This window comes from Sinocyclocheilus rhinocerous, unplaced genomic scaffold (assembly GCF_001515625.1).
Source record: "Sinocyclocheilus rhinocerous isolate Xijiao unplaced genomic scaffold, SAMN03320098_v1.1 scaffold1441, whole genome shotgun sequence".
Lineage (NCBI taxonomy): Eukaryota > Metazoa > Chordata > Actinopteri > Cypriniformes > Cyprinidae > Sinocyclocheilus > Sinocyclocheilus rhinocerous.
The window spans coordinates 65,601-90,934 of NW_015654063.1; the positions used below are offsets into that span (position 1 = coordinate 65,601).

Consider the following 25,334-nt stretch of genomic DNA (forward strand, 5'->3'; position numbering starts at 1 on the left):
ATTATCTAGGCATTCACGACCGCATTTGTATACTTGCTGTTTCAGACCCCCTTTGTGTTTATCATTAAAATACACCAGTCTATGCTTGAAGGTTGATGAATAGATTTACCTTGACCAATGTGCTCTCTGTCATTGAATAGACGTTTATTTCCAAGGTCTTCGGGTCTTCGCTCTGTTTGGAGGACAAAAACAACCCAAATGAAACACTCAATGTCAAAATGCGTATACAAAAAACTATTTTGGAATATTCCAACTAAATAACATTATTGTTCCATGAGCCAGTAACAACAGTACAATGTGTGAGCACAAAATGGCCAACAGACTGTGATCACACAGACTTGGTTACAAACAGCTGTAGCTATGGAGGCGCAGCGTCTGTTATACATCATCAAATACGCACAAAAAAGAGCACAAACCACTTTAGTTGCAGTTTGTAGAAAAATATCACTTTATTGTAACATTCCATACAACATTTCCAAGACCACGAAATTCAGCAGGCTAAAATATACCTCATACTGTATGTATTTAAACAGGCTGAAATGCTGTCGTAGAGAGAAAAGAAAAAGCTTAGATGTCAGGGTCAAAGCCCCACATTCACAAGGGACAAAAAAGTGCACACAACCACAAACCCATCAGAACTTGTATGCAAATTAAGCATAATGTCGACACAATGAACATCAAAAAGGCATGTTCAGTAAACATGATTCATAGACAAACTGTTTTAATCAAGATCAAATTCTGTAGATGGAATATTTTACTTTTTTTATGCAAAACATATACAGTTTACAACCTGGAGTATTTTTTGCACATTAAAATTCAGTTTCTCCAGACAAACACTTTAGACGTCTATCGCCTTTTCCTGTCTCTTTCTCTGAGGAGGGGTGAGAGCATATACTGTTTGTGCAGGTACTATCAGAGACAGACTCTTGGCATCATATGAGGCCCCTCTGAGTGCTTTTGCTCATTAATATCTTTTGAGAGACAGCAAAAGGAAAAGACTCCCAGCAAGAATGCTTACAACGGGCTTAATAAAATGTAATCTGGTCCATTACCTAATTAGAAATATTCAATGGAAGTCTCGGCCACAGTAGATTTAAAAACATATTATGATCAGCTGACATGTCATTTTTAAGCAACTCAGATTAAATAGCAAAGAGAAAAACTGAGATTGAAATTAATTTAAATCAATTAATACATTCAGACTAAAAAACAAAATGCAGAATCACGACTGTTTAGAGTTAAAAGCTTGATATAAATTCATATATTAATCACACAGGCATATGAACCAGGACTCTTCTTGCTCAAAACAAGTGTCAAATGTAAGTCAAATGGTATAATTCCTCAAGACGAGACAAGACAGACAAATTTGGCATTGGCGTTGATACAAATTCAACTGGGGGGGCACAGAAACTCATAGAAATGTGTTGCATATCGCAAATTCTGCCTTAAACAAGCAAGAGATTGCACAATATGGCGGTGCAACAGAGACCACATGACTCAAAACTGAGCTGAATTGATGTCTAGCATAAAAAGCTGCCGTGTGTCCCATCTCCCCAGAACACACTCTACTGTATAGAGGATTAGGTGGGAAAAGAGGAGACAATGCTCTACAATGGGCCTTCCGGGTCAGGTGGTCTCTCTTGCTGTTTGCGAGGATCTTTCATGTGCTTTTGTGTTTAAAACAAACCCCTTCAGACCCTGGATTTTGCAGAGGACGTCTATATTTGGAGCAGGCTTTTCTTTGATCTCGCCTTCCATCTCCCCACACATTCTTTCGCGAAGAGCAGATAAACGGGCGAAAGAGGGCCAGCCCGTCCATGATGGGGGATTATTTTCACCTACTGCCAGATGGAGGACATAACAAGATATCAGGATTTACTTTCTCCTTTCATCCCAGTTGCTTTAGATGAAGCCAAAATCTGACGTGCCCGCCTGACAGATTTCAGCTTTCAGTAATGGATGAAGCCTCAGAGTCTTTATGTGTAAAGAGGAAATTGTTTTGTTGGGGGAATTTCCACCCTGAGCTCTATTTTTTTGTGTTTGTTTGGTACAGAGGAGAACACTGAACACTATGTACTTGGACAGAACATTGCAGACCATAGCATGGTTTTCTTTTCAGAGGTATACCGCTACGTTTCAAGTGGCACATGAAAGAGATAAAGCAAATACTCGCACCAGGACACAGGGAAAATTATTTTGAAGTGCATTTTAAAACTTTCTCCTGCATATATAGTATGCTTTGATACGTTAAAAGATGAAAAAAATCTGCAACAAGATTGTCATATGCAAATAATGCTAATAACACAAAATGCTAATTATGTTTTTCCCTGTCTGCTAACTCGACTGATAAATTGGCAAAAAGCTCCCCAAAAATTACAGATAAGAGGTTGGTTAGTAATTCAGTAAGACATCAGCAGGTGTACTGAGTGACACTATAGAAGGTGGGCTTGGAAATGGGCTCCAACTAACATGCTAACGTGCCAGCTCGCTCCCTGAAGCAAAATCAGCTAGCGAAGCTCTCTTCCACTGTCTGACATTTGGCAGATTTACAAAGCTCTCCGCTTCTGCTCTTTTACAAGACTATGTGTAATCAAAATCTCCGGGGAAACAACACACAAACACACACCGCTTTAGCGTTAGCTATAAAAATAAAGCCAGTGCATCAGTTAGCTGCATATGCACTTCGGTTCATCTCGGCTGAGTATGAATACGAAAGGATTAAATAATAAATGAGAACAGTGATCGGCTTGAACTTGCCCAATGCCACTGAAGCGTCTTAAGGCCAATGTTGTGTTAGTCAGTCAAGGCAGGGTCATGTGACCTTTGCATATAGGCGAAAAACATACCGTATCTCTTCAGACGTACTGTAAGTGCCAAAGCCCCAGTGACTTTCAGAAAAGAAAAAGTTTATATATAGATAGATATTGACAGATACTCAAAATGAACTCTCGGAAAACAAACAGCCTTCAAAATGCTTTTAAGAAGCTTCATTCAATAGTCAAAGGAGACCAAACAGATCACTGGAACAGACCGAATCCATTGCTCTACTCAAGCTCTTAGAGAAAGATAAAAGGTCCAGTCCTCATAATGTAAGCACTTTGTAGAGGTACCAGGAGTTAAAAAAATCAGTACATTACGTGGTACCTAACCCTTCCACACACATCCTGTGAAGAGACACGGATTCTCTAGCAAGAACATGTGTCCCAGAGTGTTTGACGTTCATGCTTTTGTCACTTTGAAACTTCTTGTCAAACTCTTCAAGCCTCAAGTGGTGCACATGAGATGCGGCACACATGCAAGGAAAAGTTTTCCTTTTTGTACCGATGCCTCCCTCCCGTCGCTGTTCGCAGATTCTCCTCAGAGTTTGGCAATGCTGCCGAGTTCTCTTGACTGTACAATAGGATTGGTCATGAACAGGAGATTAGCGCTTTTCACAGTAAGGTTCCCATCCACACACAGAGAGAGAGAGAGACAGAAGGGGAAAGGGGGTCCCTGCCAGTAAGGATTTTGGCTGGATGTCCCTTCGGCACAGCAGATCTCCTCCTTCCCAGCACTGGAGCGCCACAAAAGAGTCACAGAAAACTTGACAACTCTGGTGCTTACGTGTCCACATCTTCTTCACCTCATCCTCAACTTTAAAGGACACCACCTAGATGTCCTGCGGGAGGAAGCGGTTCATTGGTGTCGTCTCAACACTGGGAGCAGGGCTCTTGCTTCTCTAACCTAATTGTTAGCATCGGCTCCACCCCAGGTCCGGAGAGACCCCTGGGGCCGCCACCTGCATACTGTCCCGTGTACGTGCTCTGGTAGGACACCGAGTGCTGGCTCTTCTTGGCCGCCAGGTGGTAGCGATGGCAACACAGCACCATGACCAACGTGACGCAGCCCAGGAGGAAAATGGCACCACCTCCAGCTATTACGTAATACCAGTAGGTGGGCATGGGCTGCAGGGACACTGTCGTGTCAACAGTGGGGTCGCTCCAGCCAGGTGAGGCTTCCCCTGGTGGAGAGACACAGAAGAGTTGGCTTGGGGTAGAGAGGCATGCAGACTGCATAGCTTCAAGCCATCTTGGATTGTACGTGAATGATTTTGCTCTGATTTGGTGCTGCATACAAACAAAACAAACACAGACACGCAAATGCACATGCACGTCGCCTGTCCGCGGCTCCTTTACGGGCACTCAATAACTGTAGGGACAGACTTTTGTCCTTCTAAATCACATTAAGAGCAGAAATGTTTTATGGGTTGTGAACAGATTGTGGTATCTGCGCTAATTTCATATGTAACCAAATTCAAAGACCATAAAAGCATATAGTGTCATAAGACACGGGCTGATGTCAGCACCTTCTCTCTTTTGTAATGCAGTATATTGGCGAGCGTGTGTTTGAGTGTGTGTGTGTGTGTGCGTGCTCGGTAGTTTTTCCTTCTGGGGGAAAGTTCTGTTTTCTTGCATGCATGGATCTGTGCCAGCTTCATCTGCCTCAAGCCAAAGTCTTCCATGAACCCAACCCAGCAGTGCATGAAAACTGCTCACCCATCACACGTGTGTACACACACACACACACACAAACCTCCACCAATCACTCTTTTTATTCCCTCCACTTCATCTTTCTCCTGTCTATGCATAAACGCGCATGTAATCTAGGAATTCTGACTGCTATGGGAAAATGAATCTACTTACACTGGGAATCATTTCCACTTCAATTAAAAGAAAGTGAGGTAGTTACTAAAGGAATACGTTATTAGTAGGCTTGTGTGCTCCACAATCATTTAAAATGGAGTGTATGAGGACTATTCCACTGCAGCTGAATCTGATTGACCACAGTCATACAGCTGCTGGGGAATAAACATATGACATCCATAGCAGCACAGCAGCTCAAACACACCACCAATGCAGGGTTTTGGAGAGTTTTGCTGTTCTCATTACACTGTTTTAAAATTGTTAGTACAGTGACTTCAAGAATGTATTTATTTATTGGTACATTTAAAATTTGATGAAGAACAACAGTGCAATGCCACCCCAGAGGAAAGAGTCAAATAGTTTTAAAAGAGTTCTCAGTGAAGTTTTGTATCAATTTTGTCTCAGAAGTTTCTTAAAATTCCATAGGAAAAAATAGACAGGTGATGTGTCTATTTTTTTAATTTTATATTCTGACCTGTAAAGCACCTTGAATTGCAATTTATGTATATAAGATGCAATACAAAAATATGATTATTATTACATATTATTGTTATTATAGAATTAGGTGAGAAATCATATTGAAATCTCAAGGGGTAATAAGCCAACTGAATCTACGGCCACATTTGATGATGTTTAGGCATGACACCGACACCATATAACACAGCATGTGATGTGGGGCTACAGATGCATGCTGGGATACAGCCCATGCTCCAAATATCCATATGACAATAATGATAGTGAGGACAATAATCATGACAGCAATGATTTGACATAAAGGCACCAACGTCACTGAATGCACACATAAGCAAACAAACTGCACCGGCGCTAAATCACACTTCATTTAAACTTTGTTGTGGGACTGGAAACAGACTTTACAGAATCCCTGTGTGCTGCTGGTGTGAAGCTCAACAAAAAGTATAATGATTATCAAAAGCCCTTCAGGTGATGCAAGCTGCTAGGCAACAAGCAGGAAGCACAAACATTGGCACAGGAAATGACAATATGCCAGAAAACTCACCAGTCATTTCAGGGGGGAATGCAGCGAAGGGTTCTGAAATGAGAGGGGAAAAAAGAAAGATTAGTTAAAGAACTGGCACAAATGAAGTATATTCACATAAATAACAACGGTGCAGATGGAATTCTGACACATGTGACTGAGTATGATTAATATCATACGAATAAATTACTCTGGAGCTCCAATTCCTTGACAAAATTAACTCTGAGGTGCTGTAAGCGATGTTAACCATTTCACTAACTCTCCACAATCCTATTTTACAACTGTCTAAATATATCCTGATATCTCAAGACACCTATTTGAGTGATGTCTATCATGTAGGAACATTTCCTGCGTGATATTCATTATAGCCCCCTTGACTACATGTGTAAATTTACTTTAGCTCATCATAAAGACTTTTGTGTAGTAGAGGGGTCTGAAATGACAAACACAGGTTAAGGAGAAACAGTAAAAGTAAAGAAGGGAGGAAAATGGGATTGGGCTGTGTGTCATTTGGGCAACTGTGCTGTGCACACACACACTCAGAATGCCAGAGAATCCGAATGCCAGTTCAGAATGTTTGGAATGCATTCGCTTTAAAAAGGAACTCTGCAGAGAGACAGGGGACAGATTTGGCAGCGACGCAGGGCTGGGCGCATGCACATCGAACAGCTAATTAATAAGAGCAGTTCCAAAGCTGGGGGCCTGTGGCAGCTCACATCAATTTTGATTCATAACTAATCCTGATTTTGCTGATCATAGTTTAAATATAATAAGTCACATGTTCTCAGAGGGAACAGCAATGTTTTGCTCAGTAAATAACCTTCACAGCATTGTTAGTGACTGGTCGTGTAACGAAAAGCTTTGTTCGACATTAATGTCTGTTTGTGAAAAGCTACACCGTCGAGAGCAGGCCTGTCTGGTTATTCCCTGGCATGGCTCTGGAAAGCTCTGTTTACAAATAAGAAAGAAGAAGGAAAAGAAACTAATGAAACATAGATTGGGATCAGAGCCCACAGGGTGAGTGTGGCCTAGTTTTCAGCTTTTTACGCGAGCCGAGCACTTGAAAAACACTTTCTGTGTGATTAATTTTTTCTTGGGCTTGAATGGCAAGGGTAGTGTGGGCATGGAAAGCAGAATGGATCGTTTTATGACATGCAGGGTAAAAAAATTTTGTTTTTTTGTCTGCCAACGATGGGTAAATCTAAAATCCTTAAAATCTATAAATATTTTTTACCTGCCAAAAAATATATATTTTCAATATTTTTAATTACAAATAAATATTTAAACATATAAATAAAAGTACATACAAATTCTTATGTTTTTTTCCCAGATTTTTTCAATTTATTTTTTTAATTTAATTTAAGTTTTAGTGGCTTGATGTAACTGCTGTTTTTTACTCGTGTTTTACTTGCATTTGGTGCTTGGCAGGTGTTGATTTTGGTCCCTGGTGACCAATATGGTGGATGACGGTTGAAAGAGAGAAAGACAGCGAGACAAAGACCCAGATGTTAATACTTACGTGTACACTGCTCAAGCTCGATGCTGGAGCTCATATGGATGTTGTCGACCCAGATGTGCCCTCGACTGCCACGCTCGAAGAAACCCTCGATGACAACCTTACAAATTAAAGAGAAAAGAAAGAGAATTAAAGACTACATTCAGATCAGCACTGTGTTACTGCTGTCAGTTCATCCTGTATTTCTATCAATATATAAACTGTCATACCTGATATTCTTTAGGGGACTGAGGCAGGATGGTGCGGCCTTCTCTCCACATGGGCCCCTGGTCTCCTTTCAGCGCCCAGAGCAGCGTCTCCTCCTGGTCATCGTCCCGGAGCAGCACACGGAGGCTGTCCTGACCTTCACCCTGCAGCTGGTAGTAGAAGAGCAGACAGACGGGACGGCGCTCGGGTCCCACAGACGGGCTCATTAACCGCGCACGCTGCGGCTCTGACTTAGGACTCGCCTCCACATGCAGGAAATTTCCAAAATCTGTAGAGAGAAAGAGACGTTAAGTGATGACGTTAAACATCTTTTGTTGGTCCTGGAACAACATTGCTGTTAAAGAAACATGTTCCTAACTCTCCAACCCTAACCAGGATGTCCTACTTAGTGAATCACTTTGAGCAAATTTTTAATTCTCCCTTTTTCTGTTTCTTTCTCACTGTTACACTGCATTGAACATTCAGGTATGTTTTTATGTTTGCAAAATGATAAATAATTGATCAGTTTTTTTTTTGTTTTTTTTAGTGGAAGTAGAAAATCAGCTCCGACATAAAAGCACATCCCCTCTGTGTTCAGAGGAAAGAGTCTTTAGAACACAATCTCTGTCATACCCCAATGTGGACATCTCAGTAAATCGGAAGAAAAGTGAATGGGAGAAGTGAGGAAGAGCGGAAAACGATGATCAGAGAGGAGGCTGGGAAACACTTTGTGAGAGATCGGACTGGACAGCATGGCACCAAAAATGATCATCATTACCCACGCTGCCTCAGCTATAATACGGAAGCTCCCACCTTCCACTGATGCACAGAGAAATAGCACAGTCATTTCTTTCCGTTCGCCCTACTTTGACACATTTCTCATCCCAAACTTATTTAAAATACAGCACTGAAATCAGAGATCAGATCAGGCTGTCGCTGGTCCTCCTGTATGAGATGCCTAAATAGTTTATGCATTTAATTAATGCAAAAGAACTTCCTCTGTTTGATCTTGGGTATACATATAAAAAAATTAATTACCCTTTCACAGGGAAAGTTCACCATAGCTCGGAGACTGTTTAGCTTAGGTTGATGTGCCTGTGAAGTAACCAGAGGGCAGGGAAAGGTACTTCTGGGATTATTGTTTTTAAGTGGAACCTTCTACACATAGAGTTAATTAGGCTGACTGTGTATTAACCCTTTCTGGACCTCTGGTTTTCTGTTTCCTGGTTAAAACACTGGGGTATGAACACTCTGGAGTGCTGTTCCAGGAGCCATAGGATCTACACAGCTTACTGTAATGTTTTATTGGAGTGAGCTGTGCTATAAAGTGAATGAGTTGAGCAGCTTTTGTCCAGGGACGCTGGGAAGTGAAGCCAGAAACATACTCCACTAGTATGCATTAAAAAAATCTGTGTAAAAAAACTGTGGAAGCCCATTTCTGCCTCGAATTTTTTACTTACAATTGTGACTTTTAATCTCGCAAATGTGATTTTATATATCACAATGTGACTTTATATACATTATTTTACAGGCAAATACATTTTTTTACACAGACACACACATATGTATATATATATATATATATATAAAGGTATATTTTATGACGATACACCAACACTTCAATAGAGGATGCAGTCAAAAGAGAAGGCCCCAGATGATGTACTTACCACATGTACCAGCTGTGGCTTACCAGCCAAACCTTGACCCTTTGACCTGAAGGACTATTACTGCTGTACTAAAGCACTACTTGCAGCAATGTTAGGAATGCATTGTGTACTTGTGTTATGAATTGGATTCAGACACATTTCAGACCCCAACAACATGTGAAATCGAGCTTGAGTACCTAGGAGTGTTTTTTTTTTGCATTAGGGGATCTACACAGTTTGTTTGGAGAAGGTGAGGAATGTGAAGTGACACCCCTGGTGTAAAAGAGTGAAGAAACACAAAGGTCTCGAGCTTGGGGGTGCTTTTAGTTTGGGAATGGTTTAAACAGGAGAGGATTCTTTCCTTTTGACTCCTGGATCTCTCTTTAAACCCTGACATGTGGAAAACAGCAAAGATTGTTTTAACAGCCTCACAAGGCAGAGTGCTCCAAGAAAGCATGGGGGACACGGAGAACTGTATATTTGTGTGTGTGCTCAGAATTAATGAAGCACTCCCAATTTTTTTTAAGCAGGGTTGATAAAGGTCAGGTAAGCTCAGGGATATGAAGAGAGGAACAAACTCCCAGAGGAGGAATGAGGATGGACTGAGAGAGTGACAGATACTATTCCCAGATTTCAACTATCACATTAATTACACACCAGTAATGAGACGGATGGATGGAATATGAGAGGTGAGCGCTTGTGCTTGTGTATATGTGCTAGTACAGAGGACAAGGGCAAAGGAAGGTCTGAAAACGTCTTTTGTGCAGTGCGGTCACCATACAGCACTAAACTTTTTTTCAGATCTTCTACCACTGTTCCTGTTTATTTCCTCAATTATTCTTTTAAACAAGCACACTTGTCTTCTCAAAGTTCCCAATGTTCCCAATGCTATCCCAAAATTCCCAATGTTTATGTTTGAAGAGATTAGTGTACAGATTTGTTAGTTTGTTTTAGGCTATGTAATATCTTTTATTAAGATGGACTTACTGTCAGATCCCATTGTCAGGTCCAGACTAGGACTAGGGGAACTATACAGAGACCACTTCAGATCGGACATGGGGTCATGGGTCCATCCACACATACTCTGCTCAAAGTCACACAGACCACCCAGAGACGAGAGAGTGGTGGGAGCTGGGGAGAGAGAGAAAGAGAGAGCAAACCAGATTATACACATTTTCCATGACCTCAGACCCTGCTGTAGGCTCTCCCATAACACACACATACTGTATATCTATAGACATATTTGTCTAACTGCATAGCTGACTATAATTGTGTAAAACTATCTTGGTGTAAAGCCTACATAGTCCTATTATAAATGTATTTTGTACTTGTATATTTTATATATGTAGAGATTTGTCTCATTTTACATACACAGATTTCTGTCTCGCTGCATCTGTACAGATTTGTAACTCACTGTATGTGACAGATTCCAGTTTCACTGTAGGTGAACGTTTACAGTCTCACTGTATTTGAAAGATTGCCATTTCAGTAAATATGCACAGATACTGTACAGTATATGCACTGACTGGCTCTGCTGCTGCTGGTGCTGTGTTAACATGCAGACACCCACAGACTCCAGCACAGCCTCATCTACATGGAGTGCTGTGCCTCAGCATTTAGCGGGCCTCCGTCAGCCATCCATCCAAAGGCATGCTGCTATGCTAGTTAGCATAATGTTAGCATTCATGCTGCGAGCCTCTACTCATCAACACATAAGTGTGTACAAATGGGGGGGCGGCAATCTGTTATTAGAGCTCTGGGAAAAGCAAGGTTGCAATTACACTGCAGAGTACTGTAAATAAAAGTGTATGTGTGCATGTGTGATATACTGAAATGCTTGCTTATTTAACACAAAGAAAGACATGCTCTACTTGATATTCTCATTTCATGTCAGTAAGGTATTGAGCCTTCGTAATACACATAGATAAGATTGAATTCATTGATTTCCACTATGTAATGAGATCTGATCTCATTCGCTACAGTAATATATTCTGGTAAGGTGCTCTGTTTGATTACCTGGTGTCCTGTGGGCAGTACTTGTCTCCTCGTGAGGAGGGAGGGTAGGCGTTGCAGTGTCAGGAACGGTGGTAGATTCTAAAAGAAAGTAAAAAACAGCACATATTAGAAATAAGACATTTACTGTGGACTGGAAAAACTCGTGAGGCACTCTAAAAAAAGATCCTTGTACCAGTTCTGATTTATATGCAAGTCTTCCTAACACACACACACACACACACACACACAGGCAAACACTCCTCAGATATGAAATGACAGAATAATCACACACGATAGCACACAGGCATGCATGCACACCAGCATTTGTCCTCCAAAAAGTGGCCACAACCACCAGACAAACGTGAAACAGACTGAGACAATTAAAAATGTGCAATGCATCACATGCACACATTGTGCGTTTACAATACGAGAAATATTACAAAACCACAACTAGAGAAAAATTCGGAGCATCTGAGAACTATTTACTGTGAAATGCTCTAATTGAGAGAGAGAAAGTATATTCTGTAGAATAAACGGTTCATCAGCACTGCCATTACACCTCAGACCACTGCAGTTACTGTACCAGTTACCCACAATGCCTTTCAATGTGAAACCACTGTTACCACAGCTATTTTCCATGAGTCACAAAACCTTTAAAGAGGTTCCTTCCACTGACACTGTCTATCGCTGACTTTCATTTTCATACAACAACAAAGTTCACTCCTTTAGCCTTATTTCTCTTCTTTCTCTCCACATCTCTCGTCTAGGAATTAATGTTGTGTTTTGGCTAAAACAACACAAGCCAGACGGCAACAAAAACTTCAGTGTTGGCGAATGCAACAGTGCTCTTGCGTGGTTTCTGCGGTGATAATTTGTTATGACAGAAAATGTTAAATCAGCCATTGCATCTCTCTTCGTTCCCCGTGGGGATCGAGCGAATGAAGATTTAGAGACAACGAGGCGTAAATGAGTAATGATTGTCAGCTCTTAAAGTCATTAATGTCATTACTCTTAACAATTCCCCGCTTAATTGGCAAATACGTGAGTGGCGTAACACTAATCATGTAGACACTTTAGCACAACATGAAAAGGAGAGGCCTACTGTAATATTAATATGTTATTAATTTCTATAAGCGGGTGCGTACATGAAAGGGATGCACCAGCTGGCTGCTTCTGACATTAAACTCTATTAATTTTCTGCCCTTTACAAATGCAATTAACCTCCCAGCAAGTCCTGGATATCTGGGAACTGAGAGCTCTCTCTCTCACTCACCTAACACACCTTTCATTCTTTAGTCTCACATGCGTTAAGTGTGAGACAATCCTGTCCCGACTAATGTACACCACCATTCAAACGTTTGGGATTGGTAAGACTTTTTAAATGATTTTTTTAATGAAAAAAGTCTCTTATGCTCACCAAGACTGCATTTATTTGATTAAAAATACAGTAAACATTTATATTGTGAAATATTATTGCAATTTAAAATAACAGTTTTCTATTGTAATTTATTTTAAAATGTAATTTATTTCTGTGATTGTAAAGCTGAATTTTCAGCATCATTACACCAGGCTTCATTGTCACATGATCCTTCAGAAATCATTCTAATATGCTGATTTGCTACTCAAGATACATTTCTTATTATTAATGTAGAAAACAGTTGTGCTACTTAATGTTTTTGCAGAAACCATGATATATATATTTTTCAGGATCCTTTGGGGAATATAAAGTTTAAAAGAACAGCATCTGAAATATGTAGAAATAGCATTATATGCCTTTACTGTCACTTTTGATCATTTTAATGCATTCTTGTTAAATAAAAGTATAAATTTCTTTGAAAAAATCATATTAATAACGACCTTTTGAACAGTAGTGAATGTTTCCCTTGTTAACAGGATGAGACAAGTATCACAGTAATCATAGGCTGATCAAACAGGTGTTTTCATTTACTTGTCAGTTAGGATAATCTTTAACAATTTTCAATATTATTTACGAAAATGTTAAGATGGACACCTGATATTTCTCTTCAATTGACACTCATTTCTATTCACTCTATGTGAAATATGCTGCTGATTTCTCATGATACCTGAAGCTCAAGCTATGGATCAGAGCAAGACACGGCAATAGATTTCCAATATGCTCCAAAGCTCTATTGACGCAGCCAATTGATCTGGATCCCAGAACTCTCTGGGCGTCGCCTGAGATTTCCTCCACAGCCTGATAACACATTAAGGCCATGAAATGTTTCCAAGTCTAAAAGACAGACCAGATATTTACAAGCAAGGGCTAGTTTTTGGGTCACTCCTCCTCACCCTGAAGGATTACCTTGTTTTTAACCTCTGGATTCAGGGCACAGAGCAGAGTCAGCCCTGGTTCCTCTCTCATGGGCCCCACTGAGCCTCGGCAATCTCTGACTCAGCGTTTTCATAGCAAGACGGAAAAAATGTTCAATTATGTAGAAAGCCTTGGAGTAAATCTATGCCCCTGGCAGGCGGACCGGCTGTACTTCAGCGGCTGACTGAGATCTTGAGCAGACATTGCATTACAAGGGAAAACAAAGACTGGTGTGCGTTTGGGAGATTGTGTGGAGTAACAATCAGAGAACAGGAGTCAGATCGGATCAGCAACAGTGAAAGTGATCATCAAAAGCTGATGTGAGTGTATTTTAAACAATGTGTTCAAGTCACAACCACATTAAACAAAATAGTAAACACACACGCATACTTAAACACTGATATGCAACCTAATTAAACTTTTCCAACTTGAAAGACGAGACTTTTGGCCTCCAGAATTCAATAACAAAGCCGTTTTCCAGCAGCACTGAACTAATTAAAGCTTTTGACTCTGTGTCTTTTGAACACAGAAAGTAACAGAAGGTTTATCGTGTTATCTCTGAGCTAGTAAATTCCCCAAATACAAACGCACAGACACACACACTGAGTTCAGACAGGCCTGTTTGCTAGGCCTCTGATAAGGACTTTCCTCGCGAGCTCAGTTAAACCAACAAATCATCTCCAGGTGATGGATATCAAATATGCTTCACATGCCTAGAAATATTCAGGCTCAGAGTGTTCATATTCACATCAGATGTACTCAGAGAACCCTGCTTCAAAACAACAGTGGCGATTTATAAAACCAATTTTCGACTGGCTCGATGGAGAGTGAATACAAATGTAAGAAAAATTCATTTAATAAATTCATAAATTTCAAATGTAAGAAAATACAGTTACAAAATGAAGAAGGATCATCTTCAAAACAGTTTTTAAAGTTATACACTGCACTTAACCCTGGCTAAAATGCTATGGTGTTTTTTTTTAGCACCAGATATCCAATCATAAACCTTCTTAATGCTTGTCTATATGCAGATGTGTTGCATATGTTAAACATATGTTAAGCAACGATGGCAAACCATTAATTGCCGTGATTAAGCTACAGTATGTTTCAGTAGATTTTACCAAAAGAGTTTAGCCGAAATAAAATTTCAAACCCGATCTCATGAGAAAACAACTATTTTACGAGTTGGTGTTTTCATATGAATTCATATGTTTCGATTCGTATGAAAAAAAACAACAACAACAACCAAAGTATAATGGTCCACCCCTAAACATAACCATCAATGGGGTGTAAGCAGACGAAACAGACATGTACGAAGCAGTATGAAAACAAATAAACTGATTCAAATTCATAAGAATTCACCACCATTTCGCCAAAATGTTAAATAATTACAACTTGCCAAGAGAGTGTCTTTGAAAATGCAGTCATCACTTACTCACCCTCATGTTGTTCCAAACCTGCATTGACTTTATTTCTTCTACAGAACATAAAAGTTGATATTCTGGAAAAATGTTTTTTTTTTTGTGTCTACAGTGAAAGTCAAATGGGTCCAGTGTTGTTTTGGACTCCACTGAATAGTTGAAACAGTTGAAATACTCTTCAAAATATATTCTTAATAAAGTCACACAGGTTTTGACAGAATTATATTTTTTGGGTGAACTAAAAGTATACATGAGATTTCCAGTAGGAAAGCTGTACTGTACACTGGAAAGACCATATAGTATGCACGCATTATATAAGGAAGAGCTGGGAAGACGTGCTGTATGGAAAAAGAGGAGGGGAGGAGTGGAGATCAACTTAAATATTTACACTGGGAGGATATGAAGAATGACATGTGGGCTTTGTGGGTAAATGCCTGTGTGCAAACATGGGTTGTGTAGGGGGACTACACTAAATAGAAACATGTGGTTGATAACTTCAAAGAACCAATTCAACTAGACGAGGGAAGCTGCTGTCCTTCAGCTCACATTCATCCATCCCGATAGAGAGATAGCAGTGAAAGATGGTGAAGAGCCAGAGAGCAGAGAGAACTGATTACACTTTCCTCGTCAAAGATGAGAAGAAGTGGAAACAATTTTCCATCACATCACCAGCTGCCCAGGCAAGGAACGTTGTGTCCTAAACCACACCCACTGTTCCCGTGATGGACAGCCACAGGCCCCGCCCACACATCTGAGAGTGATCAGTGAGCACTGCACATGCTGAGATCTATTTCTTTCTCTTTCAGGTGTGTGGCATTCTTGTTCACCCATGGATGGTGTGTTTATGTTAGTACCATGTGTGGGCGATAGGTTAGAGCAGAACTGAGACTCGAAACTCAAGTGCTTTTAAGGCAAGTCAGCTCACTCATTGACCATCTTGGCCCTTGCCAGCTATTTTATGTCTAAGTAATAGGCATAAAATACAGCTCCTATATACTTGAATAGTAAAAGTCTGTCAGGATTTTCAAACCATATTTTAAATCTTCAATAAAATCACAACAATGGCATCATACATTTTGATTTATTAGCTCAATTCATACTGAAATAGCTATTTTCAGGCTGGTTCAAGTAAAAAATTAAAACTGAAAGGCAGGACTTCCATTGTTATAGGTGCTGTAAGCGTTGTCATTTCTTCCATTATTTTTGTATGAGTGGTCCATCTTCTCCTTATAGGAACTTTCGGTAACAGACTTTAACTCGCTACTTCTTTACATCATTCCTTCAACTAATTAAACTGCAGTAACCCTGTGCTCCTGAATCTCAGAACCTCCACTTAGCCTGAGCAGGGAGAGACGTCCAGGTGAGCCCAGTCTCAAGGGTTGCACGCTATGGTAAAGGTGTATCTCTGCAGCTCCTGCGATTTTGAGACACGTTGCACCCAGCAGAGGTCACTGTCCTCACTCTTTCTACCCCTCTCTCACTCTCTGTTCTCCAAGAGACAGGAACCTCTGGCTTGATGTGAGTCCAGTAATGAATAATAGACAAGGGTGCCTGATTGAAAAGTCCCTCTGTGTCTTTCACGGTCTTGCTCTTACAAGGTCTGTCTGCCACGCCTCTGTTTATTTATTCATCAATTCATTATTTCTCTCCTTGTGTCCCTCACTCTAAATTTCCTGCCTCCGGGAGAGTGATGGGATTTGGGGACAAAATCGTAGCTTAGCCACAGCTCAGAATAACACCAGGAATACATGACATTAGTTTACGTGTATTTGTATAGTATATAGGAGCAGTATGGTATACTATATTTAATGATATATGATTTCAGTTTGACAAATGTAATGCACAGTTAAATGGTCATTATCATTAAATAAACCCTGTCAGGGTGATCAGAACCAAGACATGGAGTACACGACTGTGCATTATCCTGCTTATTACATGGCTGCTTACCAAATAAATGGACATTAAATATTGATTTGAGTCTAAATTTTTTTTGCATGTAAGAAGAAAGAGACTGTATTATGATACGAGAGAAATTGTTTGCTTGGGGACAATGGTCACTTTTACAGTTATGCGGTTATTATACCACTCAGAATCAAGTATTCCAGAGATAATTACTTTTATTAACCTCTCTTTATGTGAAATTAAATGTGTGTTTGTGTGTGTTCGGGAAGTATACAACTATGAACGCAGTGGCAGATGTCTGTGATTGGCGTAAACATCTCTGTGCAGTGGAGTGAGACTGATGTAGCTCTGTGAATATTTAACGTCTCTCTTTCTACGAATCCCCACGGCCCCTCAAAATCAGAACAACAGCAGCCCCGGCCCCTGCGTCACTCACCCTCGCACCCCAGCTGCAAACAACCACAATTTACCAAAGTACAGTGTGCTTTAGATTGCCAGATTAGGACGATCTCATTCAAACGAGGTCTTCAACGTAGGTCTGTATGTTTTTTGTTGTCAAACGGCTCCTTTGAGGACCGGTACCATTAGTGATCACTGTGGATGTGCCTAACAGATGGTAGGAAATGAAACAGCCATAATGTTATGCATACGGGTGGAAACAAAGAAAGTACAAAAGAAAAATACACATGGTTCAAAGTCACATGTAAGTGTATATAACACTGCTGTAGCTGGGGGCGTTGTTTATTTTTTATTAAAACTGATAATTCTGACTATAAAATCTGCCTTGATGAGCGAGGTTGCTGCCAATAGCCAATGAATACACACACACCTGTGGTTGCACATCATTTGCATCATATTTTGCTATATATTGCATATATTGCTACATGCATTAGCCTTCATGAATTGTTTATCTATTATCATTAATCCGTTTTGTCATGCCCAAAGCCATAGTATAAAAACAAAACAAAACCCTTCTTCACTCACCCTCACACCATAACTGCAAACAACCACAATTTACAAAAGTAAAAACAAAACCCTTCTTCACTTACCCTCACACCCTAACTGCAAACAACAACTATTCACAAATCACAAAAGTAAAAACAAAACAAAACACTCAAACTCTGTCCCTCACCCTAACACCGCAGCTGCAAACAACCACAATTTACAAAAGTAAAAACAAAATATAAAACAAAAAACAAAACAAATCAATACAAAAAACATAAAACAAAACACTCAAACCCTGCTTCACTCACCCTCACACGACAGCTGCAACCAACCACAATTTACAAAAGTACAGTTTGCTTTAGAAAGCCGAATTAGGACGATCTCACTCAAACCGTAGGCCTGTATGTTTTTTGTTGTCAAACGGCTCCTTTGAGGACCGGTACTGTTAGTGATCACTGTGGATGTGCCTAACAGATGGTAGGAAACGAAACAGCCATAATGTTGTGCATACGGGCAGAAACAAAGAAAGTATGAAAGAAAAATACACACAATTCAAAGTCACATGCAAGTATATATAACACACAAATGTGTTTGTGTGTCTCGGGATCTGCATGTGATTAGATTTACTGTGGAGATTAGGAACTGGGGCTGTAGTTTCAACAGTGAGTGGGGTAGATTGAGCCCCCTGTGTCTCGAACATCTGGTGCGCAGTTGTGCGCTGCAGAGCCTCACCGCACTGTCATCGAATTCCCTCACGCAAACATAACCGTGTGTACACAAACACAATCGACCGTCAGTCCATTTTTCGTCACTCATTAACTCACTGGCTTTGATCCCTCCCTTATTTCTTTCATCCGCTTTGATTATCCTCTCTTTCTCTCTCTTGATCTTTCGCTCTCATTCATTTATGGCCCACAGTGCTCTGTAAACCTGTGCCAGTATCGCACCAAGCACCGCCGATGACACATGAAGCTTTCATCCCGGATCTCTTCTTCTGCCTGCAAAGTGCCACCAACTAACCCTGAGCCAGCACCGGCTCTCTGTCTGACTTTTCATCATGCCTTTCTCCTCCTGCAGTCCTGCCATGCTAATAAACCTGGGCACGGAGCCCTGAGGCTTCCCCTGGCCTCCACCCACATCGTCCTTTCTAGCAGTTCCTCTAATGCTCCTTCGCCCCCGGCGCTCTTGCAGACACAGAGCCATGAAGACAGCCCATCGATTACTGCCCCTCGGCCTGCCGCTTTATAAAGCCCAGGCCAGGTCCAGAGGGAGCAGCCATGTGTCCTTTTGGCTGATCGTCATGCTGTGACAGGTAAAAGATTCAAGAGGAGGAGATATGAAGGACATCGGGGACAGAGAGCAAAGATGGAAGTGACAGAGAGGCTGTAGGACTGCTCCGCTTCTTTCTACTGCTATAGCTGGGATATTAAAACGGATAATTCTGACTGTAAAATCTGGATGATATGAGCCTCATTGAACTTGCTGCCAGTAGCCAATGAATACACACATCTGTGACCGCACATGATTTGCATTATATATTAATATGAAGTTGCTACAGGCAATTTAAACAGCCTACAGCTAGGCTAATGAACTTTTATTACTCAGCGGATTAACTGTTTATCGTAATAATTATTTACGATATAAACAAATAAAAAAAAATTAAAAACAAAACAAAAAACAAAAAACTAAACAAAACAAAACAAAACATACACAGGTCTTACCTGGCAAGTCACAACCCAGTATCTCCAGTCTCATTCCGATGCCGGCGGGAGACCATCTCTCTGGATACACTCGGATAAACTGGGCCACAATCTCGTCAAAGCGACGGATCTCTGGGGTGTCGTAGTGCGTGTTACCCTCAAAAATCTGGAGGAGCAGAATCACAAAAGCACTTTAGCCCAGCTGTGTGATTGAGAGAAGAAAGCTACTGCATATTCTCTGTATTTCCGAGTCTCTGATGCAGCTCTGCAGCTCAGGTTTTAATTAACACAACTGTGGATGATTTCACTGGAATGTTATCAAAGCTTGCAGCCTAATTGAATTCTGCTCTCAGAGTGGGAGATTGGGAATCTAGAAGTGAAATGCTGAGTCGCTGAGATGAGCAGGAAAGAATGAAATGAGTCTGCTAATAATCTGATTCTGAACTGTTCATTACTGTAGCCCTTTCAACGACCCACGATATTTAAATTTGCACGATTAACTAATTAACCTAATTCAACTCTAGTTTTATTCTTCTGTTCAGTACTTCTCTGCTGGAAAAAACTTTAAATATTATGCGGTGGTTAGCGTGGTTAGGCTGGATTTTTACTGGTTCAAGGTGGTCTAATTGACTTAACTGGCTTTCGACCAAGACCAGGCCGAAACCAGGTTTACCTAGATCAGTGGTTCTCAAAGTGTGGGGTGTGCCCACCAGGGGGGGGGGCACGGGTCATCAGCAGAAAAAGAAAAGAAATAAAACTGTAAACAGCCAAAGGACCATCGCGCCGCAAGTCTACACTGGACGCGACAAAGCGACCGTTGAAAATCATTTTAACTTTGTGTCAGTACGTCATAAATAGAACAAGACATCAGTTTGATAATCAATTAGATCAACCTGAAACAGACTGAACCAGCTAGAATCTAAGTACAGCCAATTACCACTTTAACCCTTTAACTGTTTTCTCAACTCATAAGGAGACCTTAGTTTGGAAGCAGAAAAATAAAATAAAATAAAGTAAAATAAATAAAATAAAATAATATAATTTTGTCTTTAAATTAAAAAACAAGATTGTTGTGTTTTTTTCTTAGCAGCATTAAAGAAGTCCTGCATCGTTGTCACCTTTGGAAGATTGGTCTTGGAGTCGATGATGTAGCTCCAGTCTTTTCCATTCAAACTATGGGAAAGTTTATACTTCCGCACGAAGGCCCGGTTCTCCGCACTGGTACTGCCATCAACCCCGCGGGCACCTTGCGTGATGATGCCCCGTACAGTTTTGGGGACTCCTAGGTCCACCTGCAGCCATTCTTCGCCAGCCACGGGCTGCGTGGGACTGGGAAACCACCCTGAGCGGCTGGCCACCAGTCGGGCCGCACCTGTGGCCCCGTGGATGTCCCTCATGGAGGAAGCCGAAATCTGCGAGTCCGGGAGGAGGCCAGAGAGCATTCCCTGCATCTCGGAGCATGGAGCGTCTGAGAGGATGATGGACAAGCAGATGAGTTATGGTGAGGCAAAGAGGAATTGACATTTTAAGGCTGGAGAGATCAATGTTTCATGTTGTTATGTCATGAGAGAGGCCTTAGGAGTAAATAATAAATAAACAGAGCATGTGTGGGTGTGTTTTTTATGTGTACATCCCCCCCGGAGTGGGTGTTTGTGTGTAGGATTTATTACAGGAAGAATTTCGTGTTCCAGTTTTTCTAGGTTCACCTCTACTAAAAAGCAAACCCACAAATGCCCAAAACAGCCATTCTCTGGCTCAACCGGCACAAATACAAAGAAATACAAGTACCAGAAATAAATTATTGATTTTGGCCTTTGGCTTAAACATGGAACAAAAGAACAGGAAAACAGGCTGGGGCATCTTGGTCAAGCCCATCCTAACAATCTCTAGTTGAATCACACCCAGAGGTACACCCACACTCCGACAGAAAGAGCAGTAAAACACAGAACGAGGCTAACGGTGCAAACGTGATCGATGGCTTCACGGGCATCTTTATGGGCTTGGCTCTGCTGGATATCCCGCGGGCTGAGCATCACTCTTTCACAGGAAAGACAGGAAGGGCAGCGACATGCCTCACTGAAAGCAGCTTGTTCTGGGCTGGGTGCCCGAGGGACAACGGCCCCCGCGGGACTGCAGCAGGTCTAATATGGAGGCCAGTGGCGTGTCCGTGTGTCGTTTGTGTCAGTGTTGAAAAAGACCCCATCTCTAAAAGCACATTTGTCCTGCTCAGTGTCGACGAAAATAGGAGCGAATCACTGTTTAATAGCGTAATGATGGAGTGTGATGTCTCTGATAACATCAGTGCAAAAGCAGCTCACCTCCTTCATCTGCTGCAGGACATGCTAACAGAATTAGGTGACTGCTATCTCCCCATCTCCATAAATAGCCAAACTCAATCAGGACCCTAAAGAGCTCTGATAAATACACATCTGAGCTCACTTGACAGGGACACAGTGGGCGTCTGGAACAATATTTGTCACGTGCAGTATCTGTGGGCTTGCTGCGTTTGAAAGTTCACATGAGACAGGGAAACTTACCTTATAGATCTATATCTACCTGTTTAGATATTAAAGACATATATAATGATATAAATAGGTAAATATTAAAATCTATCTTTATATACCCATTTATATCTACCTTTCTATCAACCAACCAATTAAAGGATTAGTTCACTTCCAGAATAAAATTTCCTGATAATTTACTCACCTCCATGTCATCCAAGATGTTCATGTTTCTTTCTTCAGTGGAGAATAAATTAAGTTTTTTGAGGAAAACATTTCAGAATTGTTCTCCATATAGTGGACTTCAGTGGGACCCAATGGGTTGAAAGTCCAAATTCCATGTTTAATGCAGCTTCAAAGGGCTCTACACGATCCCAGCCGAGGAATAAGGGTCTTATCTAGCAAGCTCATCTTGCACTAGCTCTGCAATGCGCATGCGTGACTTTATGCATTACGTAATCATGTTGGAAAGGTCACGCGCGGTTAGTTCTTCATCTGTGTACTTTGGTTAAAAAAGGTAGGGTAGGGCGGAAAACTCCATCTCATTTTCTCCTCCAACTTCAAAATCGTCCGACATCGTTGTTTTACCTTTTTTGTAAAGGGCGTTTGACTTTCTTTGCACGTTCACTTTGTAAACACTGGGTCGGTACTTCTGCCTACATCACAACATCCAACGTGATTACATAATGCGTGAGGTTGAGCTAGTGCAAGACAAGCATTTGTGGTTAAAAAGTATATAATTTTAATTTTTCTTTAGAAAATGACGATCGTTTCACTAGAAAGGACCCTTATTCCTCGGCTGGGATCATGTAGAAGCCTTTGAAGCTGCATTGAAACTACAATTTGGACCATTAACCTGTTGGCTCCCATTGGCGTCCATTATATGGAGAAAAATTCTGGAATGTTTTCCTCAAAAACCTTAATTTCTTTTCAATTGAAGAAAGAAACATGAACATCTCGGATGACATGGGGGTGTGTAAATTATCAGGACATTTTTATTCTGGAAGAGAACTAATCCTTTAAACACCCAACTTTTTCTTAAAATTTTAGAAGATCCAACATTCAAAGTTTGTCTTTTTCTCAATATTTTATTATTTAATATCTAAAAGTTAAAAACCACAAACCAGCTCCCTTAAGGGCTGGTGAAACATTTTGAATTCTGTGCAGACTTGGAGAAAGATGTGTGGTGAGAGTTTTACTGACCCGTGATTTGACAGCCATAAAGTTCGAAGCGCAATGCGATTCCATTCTTCCATGTCTGAGGTCGGATGCGGACAAACCGAGCTAAGACGGGCTGGGGGATCCGGTTCAGGACCACCTCTGAGGGGTCTACGTTCGCATGGAAAACCTAAGGAGACAGAGAGAGAAAAAAGAGGGAGATTTATGACTATTCTGGAGGTGGTTTGGCTGAGGCCACTCATTCAAAAACAAACTAACCTCACAAACAAGCACAAACTCTCGCACAGTAAGAGCTTCTTTACTGGGGTCAAGTGAGATTGTGACTTTAATCGCTGTTAAAATACACACACCACTGAATACACACATAGACGCCAATGTTCGCATCGTAAATTCAAACATGAAATGCTGTTTCCTCCAGAATGAGTTAAGACAGTGAGAGTGTTTGAAGAATCAGTTGTCACTCTATGGGATTGAATGTTGTCACATAAAGACATTAAATCAGATGCAACCACATGTTTTTGGGTGTTGTCATTGTTTACATCAGTATGTCAGATGGATCATTAGTATTTCAGCAGGCAGCTCCCAGGGTATCACAGAAATATGCCATGTGCTTGGATGGACAAGATGACAAGCTTTGATAGCAAAATCTCCATCTCTCCTCCCTCCTCAGAGACGCAAGTCTCTGTCAGGGTCTTTGTCTCCAGAGAGAGGAAGTAGGAAAGACGAGAAAGACTAGAAGAGGGCGAGTCCTACTTCATTGCACACACAGAAACAAAGCTTGGACCCTAAGGACCTGACCCATCTCAGGATCCAATGACATCCGGGCCAGTTGGCCCGGGTCAGGTCTGTGCTAGGCCGACTCGTTCGGAGAGTGAAGAAAGAGATTAAAGACGGGTTCAAAAAATGAGAAGAAAAAAACCTTCTGACATTTGGTAAATTGCCCCAATACATCATAAAATAAAAGAAGAAAACTATGAACTGAAGACCTGTGGTCATTAATCATTGTGCATATGGTTAGTTAAAAGCAGAGACCTGGGGCAATTGTTAAATTTTTCACATATTTCATCATAACTCTCAGATTACTACAAATCTACCTGCCATTTTTTGGTGTGTGAAACATTTAAATGTGCCAATATTTATAATACTATTAAAATATTAACACTGAGAAAGCTTCAACCACAATATTGAATTGAATACAGTAAGTAAGAGTATTGCAGATCTAATAAATTAAGGGCAGATGACAAATTGGGAAAAGACTCAAATAAATACTTTTTGTTTTGTTTACTGTGGAGACGTGCTGAAATGGCGTTTGGTCTCGTACTGTATCGCGTACCTTGTCAGTGTCGTGCGCTTTGCTTGGCCATTTGTTGGGATAAACAGCAAAGTGTGTCCAGCTGAATTCAATTTGAGTTTTGTTAAACTAATTAAAAAGAAGCTTAGTTTACCGCGGAAGCGGTCGCGGCTGCGGTCGTGTGAAGACCGAAGAGTGTAAAGACCATCGACTCTACCGTGCGACGACACCGGCAAAGGACATAAGTATCGCTTTTTATCTCTCCTCTTTCCACTTCTGTTTCAGTTTTTTATAAACTATTGACTAAAAGTAAAAGTAAAAGTAAAGTAAATAAATTATGCCTTATTTTAATGTTATTTTTACATTATTATTATTATTATAATTTGTTTGTTTGTATTACAATCATGCCAATAAAAAAGTATTTTTCCATTTCAAATTGAAATTGAAACTGAACAGAGCAATTGAGGTGGGGCTGAAACAGAAGACAAGTGAAACCTTGGGAAAAAGAGTGTAAAGCTGTTGTCAGTAGGAAGATTCAGACATGCATCACAGAAATCTGCTTTTGTTTAATGACCTCATGATGGAGTGTGTGACCTTGCCCCTTCACTGCCTGTGAAGTTTTTCAACACAGCACAGTATGTGAGAGCCAAGTGGTGTGTGTGTGTGTGTGTGTGTTTGTGTGTGTTTGTGTGTGCGTGTGTGACAGCTGGGGGTAAGAAGTGTGTAATATATCACTTCTTAAGTGTGTGGGAGAGTCCTATTTCTCATGATTCACTGATATAACCTAACACACACCCAGAACTTTTGAGAGAAAAGAAAAAAATACACATCAAGAAGCTTGTGAAATATTTCAAACTGTATTCATTCCAAAACTGTACTCTTGGCAGTGTTATTTTTGTATTATTTATATGCTTTTATATGTTTATTAGCTTTAGTTTTTTTTTTTTTACATATTTCTTTTTAGCTTTAATTACAATTTAATTAAATTTCAGTTTTAGTAACTTTGCTACTTCAACTTATTTTCCATTATTTTTAACATAT

General features: G+C 40.6%; 1 protein-coding gene across 1 annotated transcript in view; it reads right to left on the reverse strand.

Annotated features, from left to right (window-relative positions):
- Positions 1–25,334, reverse strand: part of LOC107716756 (neuropilin-2-like) — a 66,472-nt gene that overhangs the window by 3,001 nt on the left and 38,137 nt on the right. The window contains exons 8-16 of the mRNA XM_016523305.1: positions 23,027–23,171; positions 20,441–20,790; positions 19,344–19,488; positions 11,044–11,121; positions 10,015–10,158; positions 7,405–7,670; positions 7,199–7,295; positions 5,701–5,733; positions 110–172 (exon numbers count right to left, since the gene is read on the reverse strand). Coding sequence (XP_016378791.1) covers positions 110–172; positions 5,701–5,733; positions 7,199–7,295; positions 7,405–7,670; positions 10,015–10,158; positions 11,044–11,121; positions 19,344–19,488; positions 20,441–20,790; positions 23,027–23,171 — 1,321 coding nt within the window. The remainder of the gene's footprint in view (positions 1–109; positions 173–5,700; positions 5,734–7,198; positions 7,296–7,404; positions 7,671–10,014; positions 10,159–11,043; positions 11,122–19,343; positions 19,489–20,440; positions 20,791–23,026; positions 23,172–25,334) is intronic.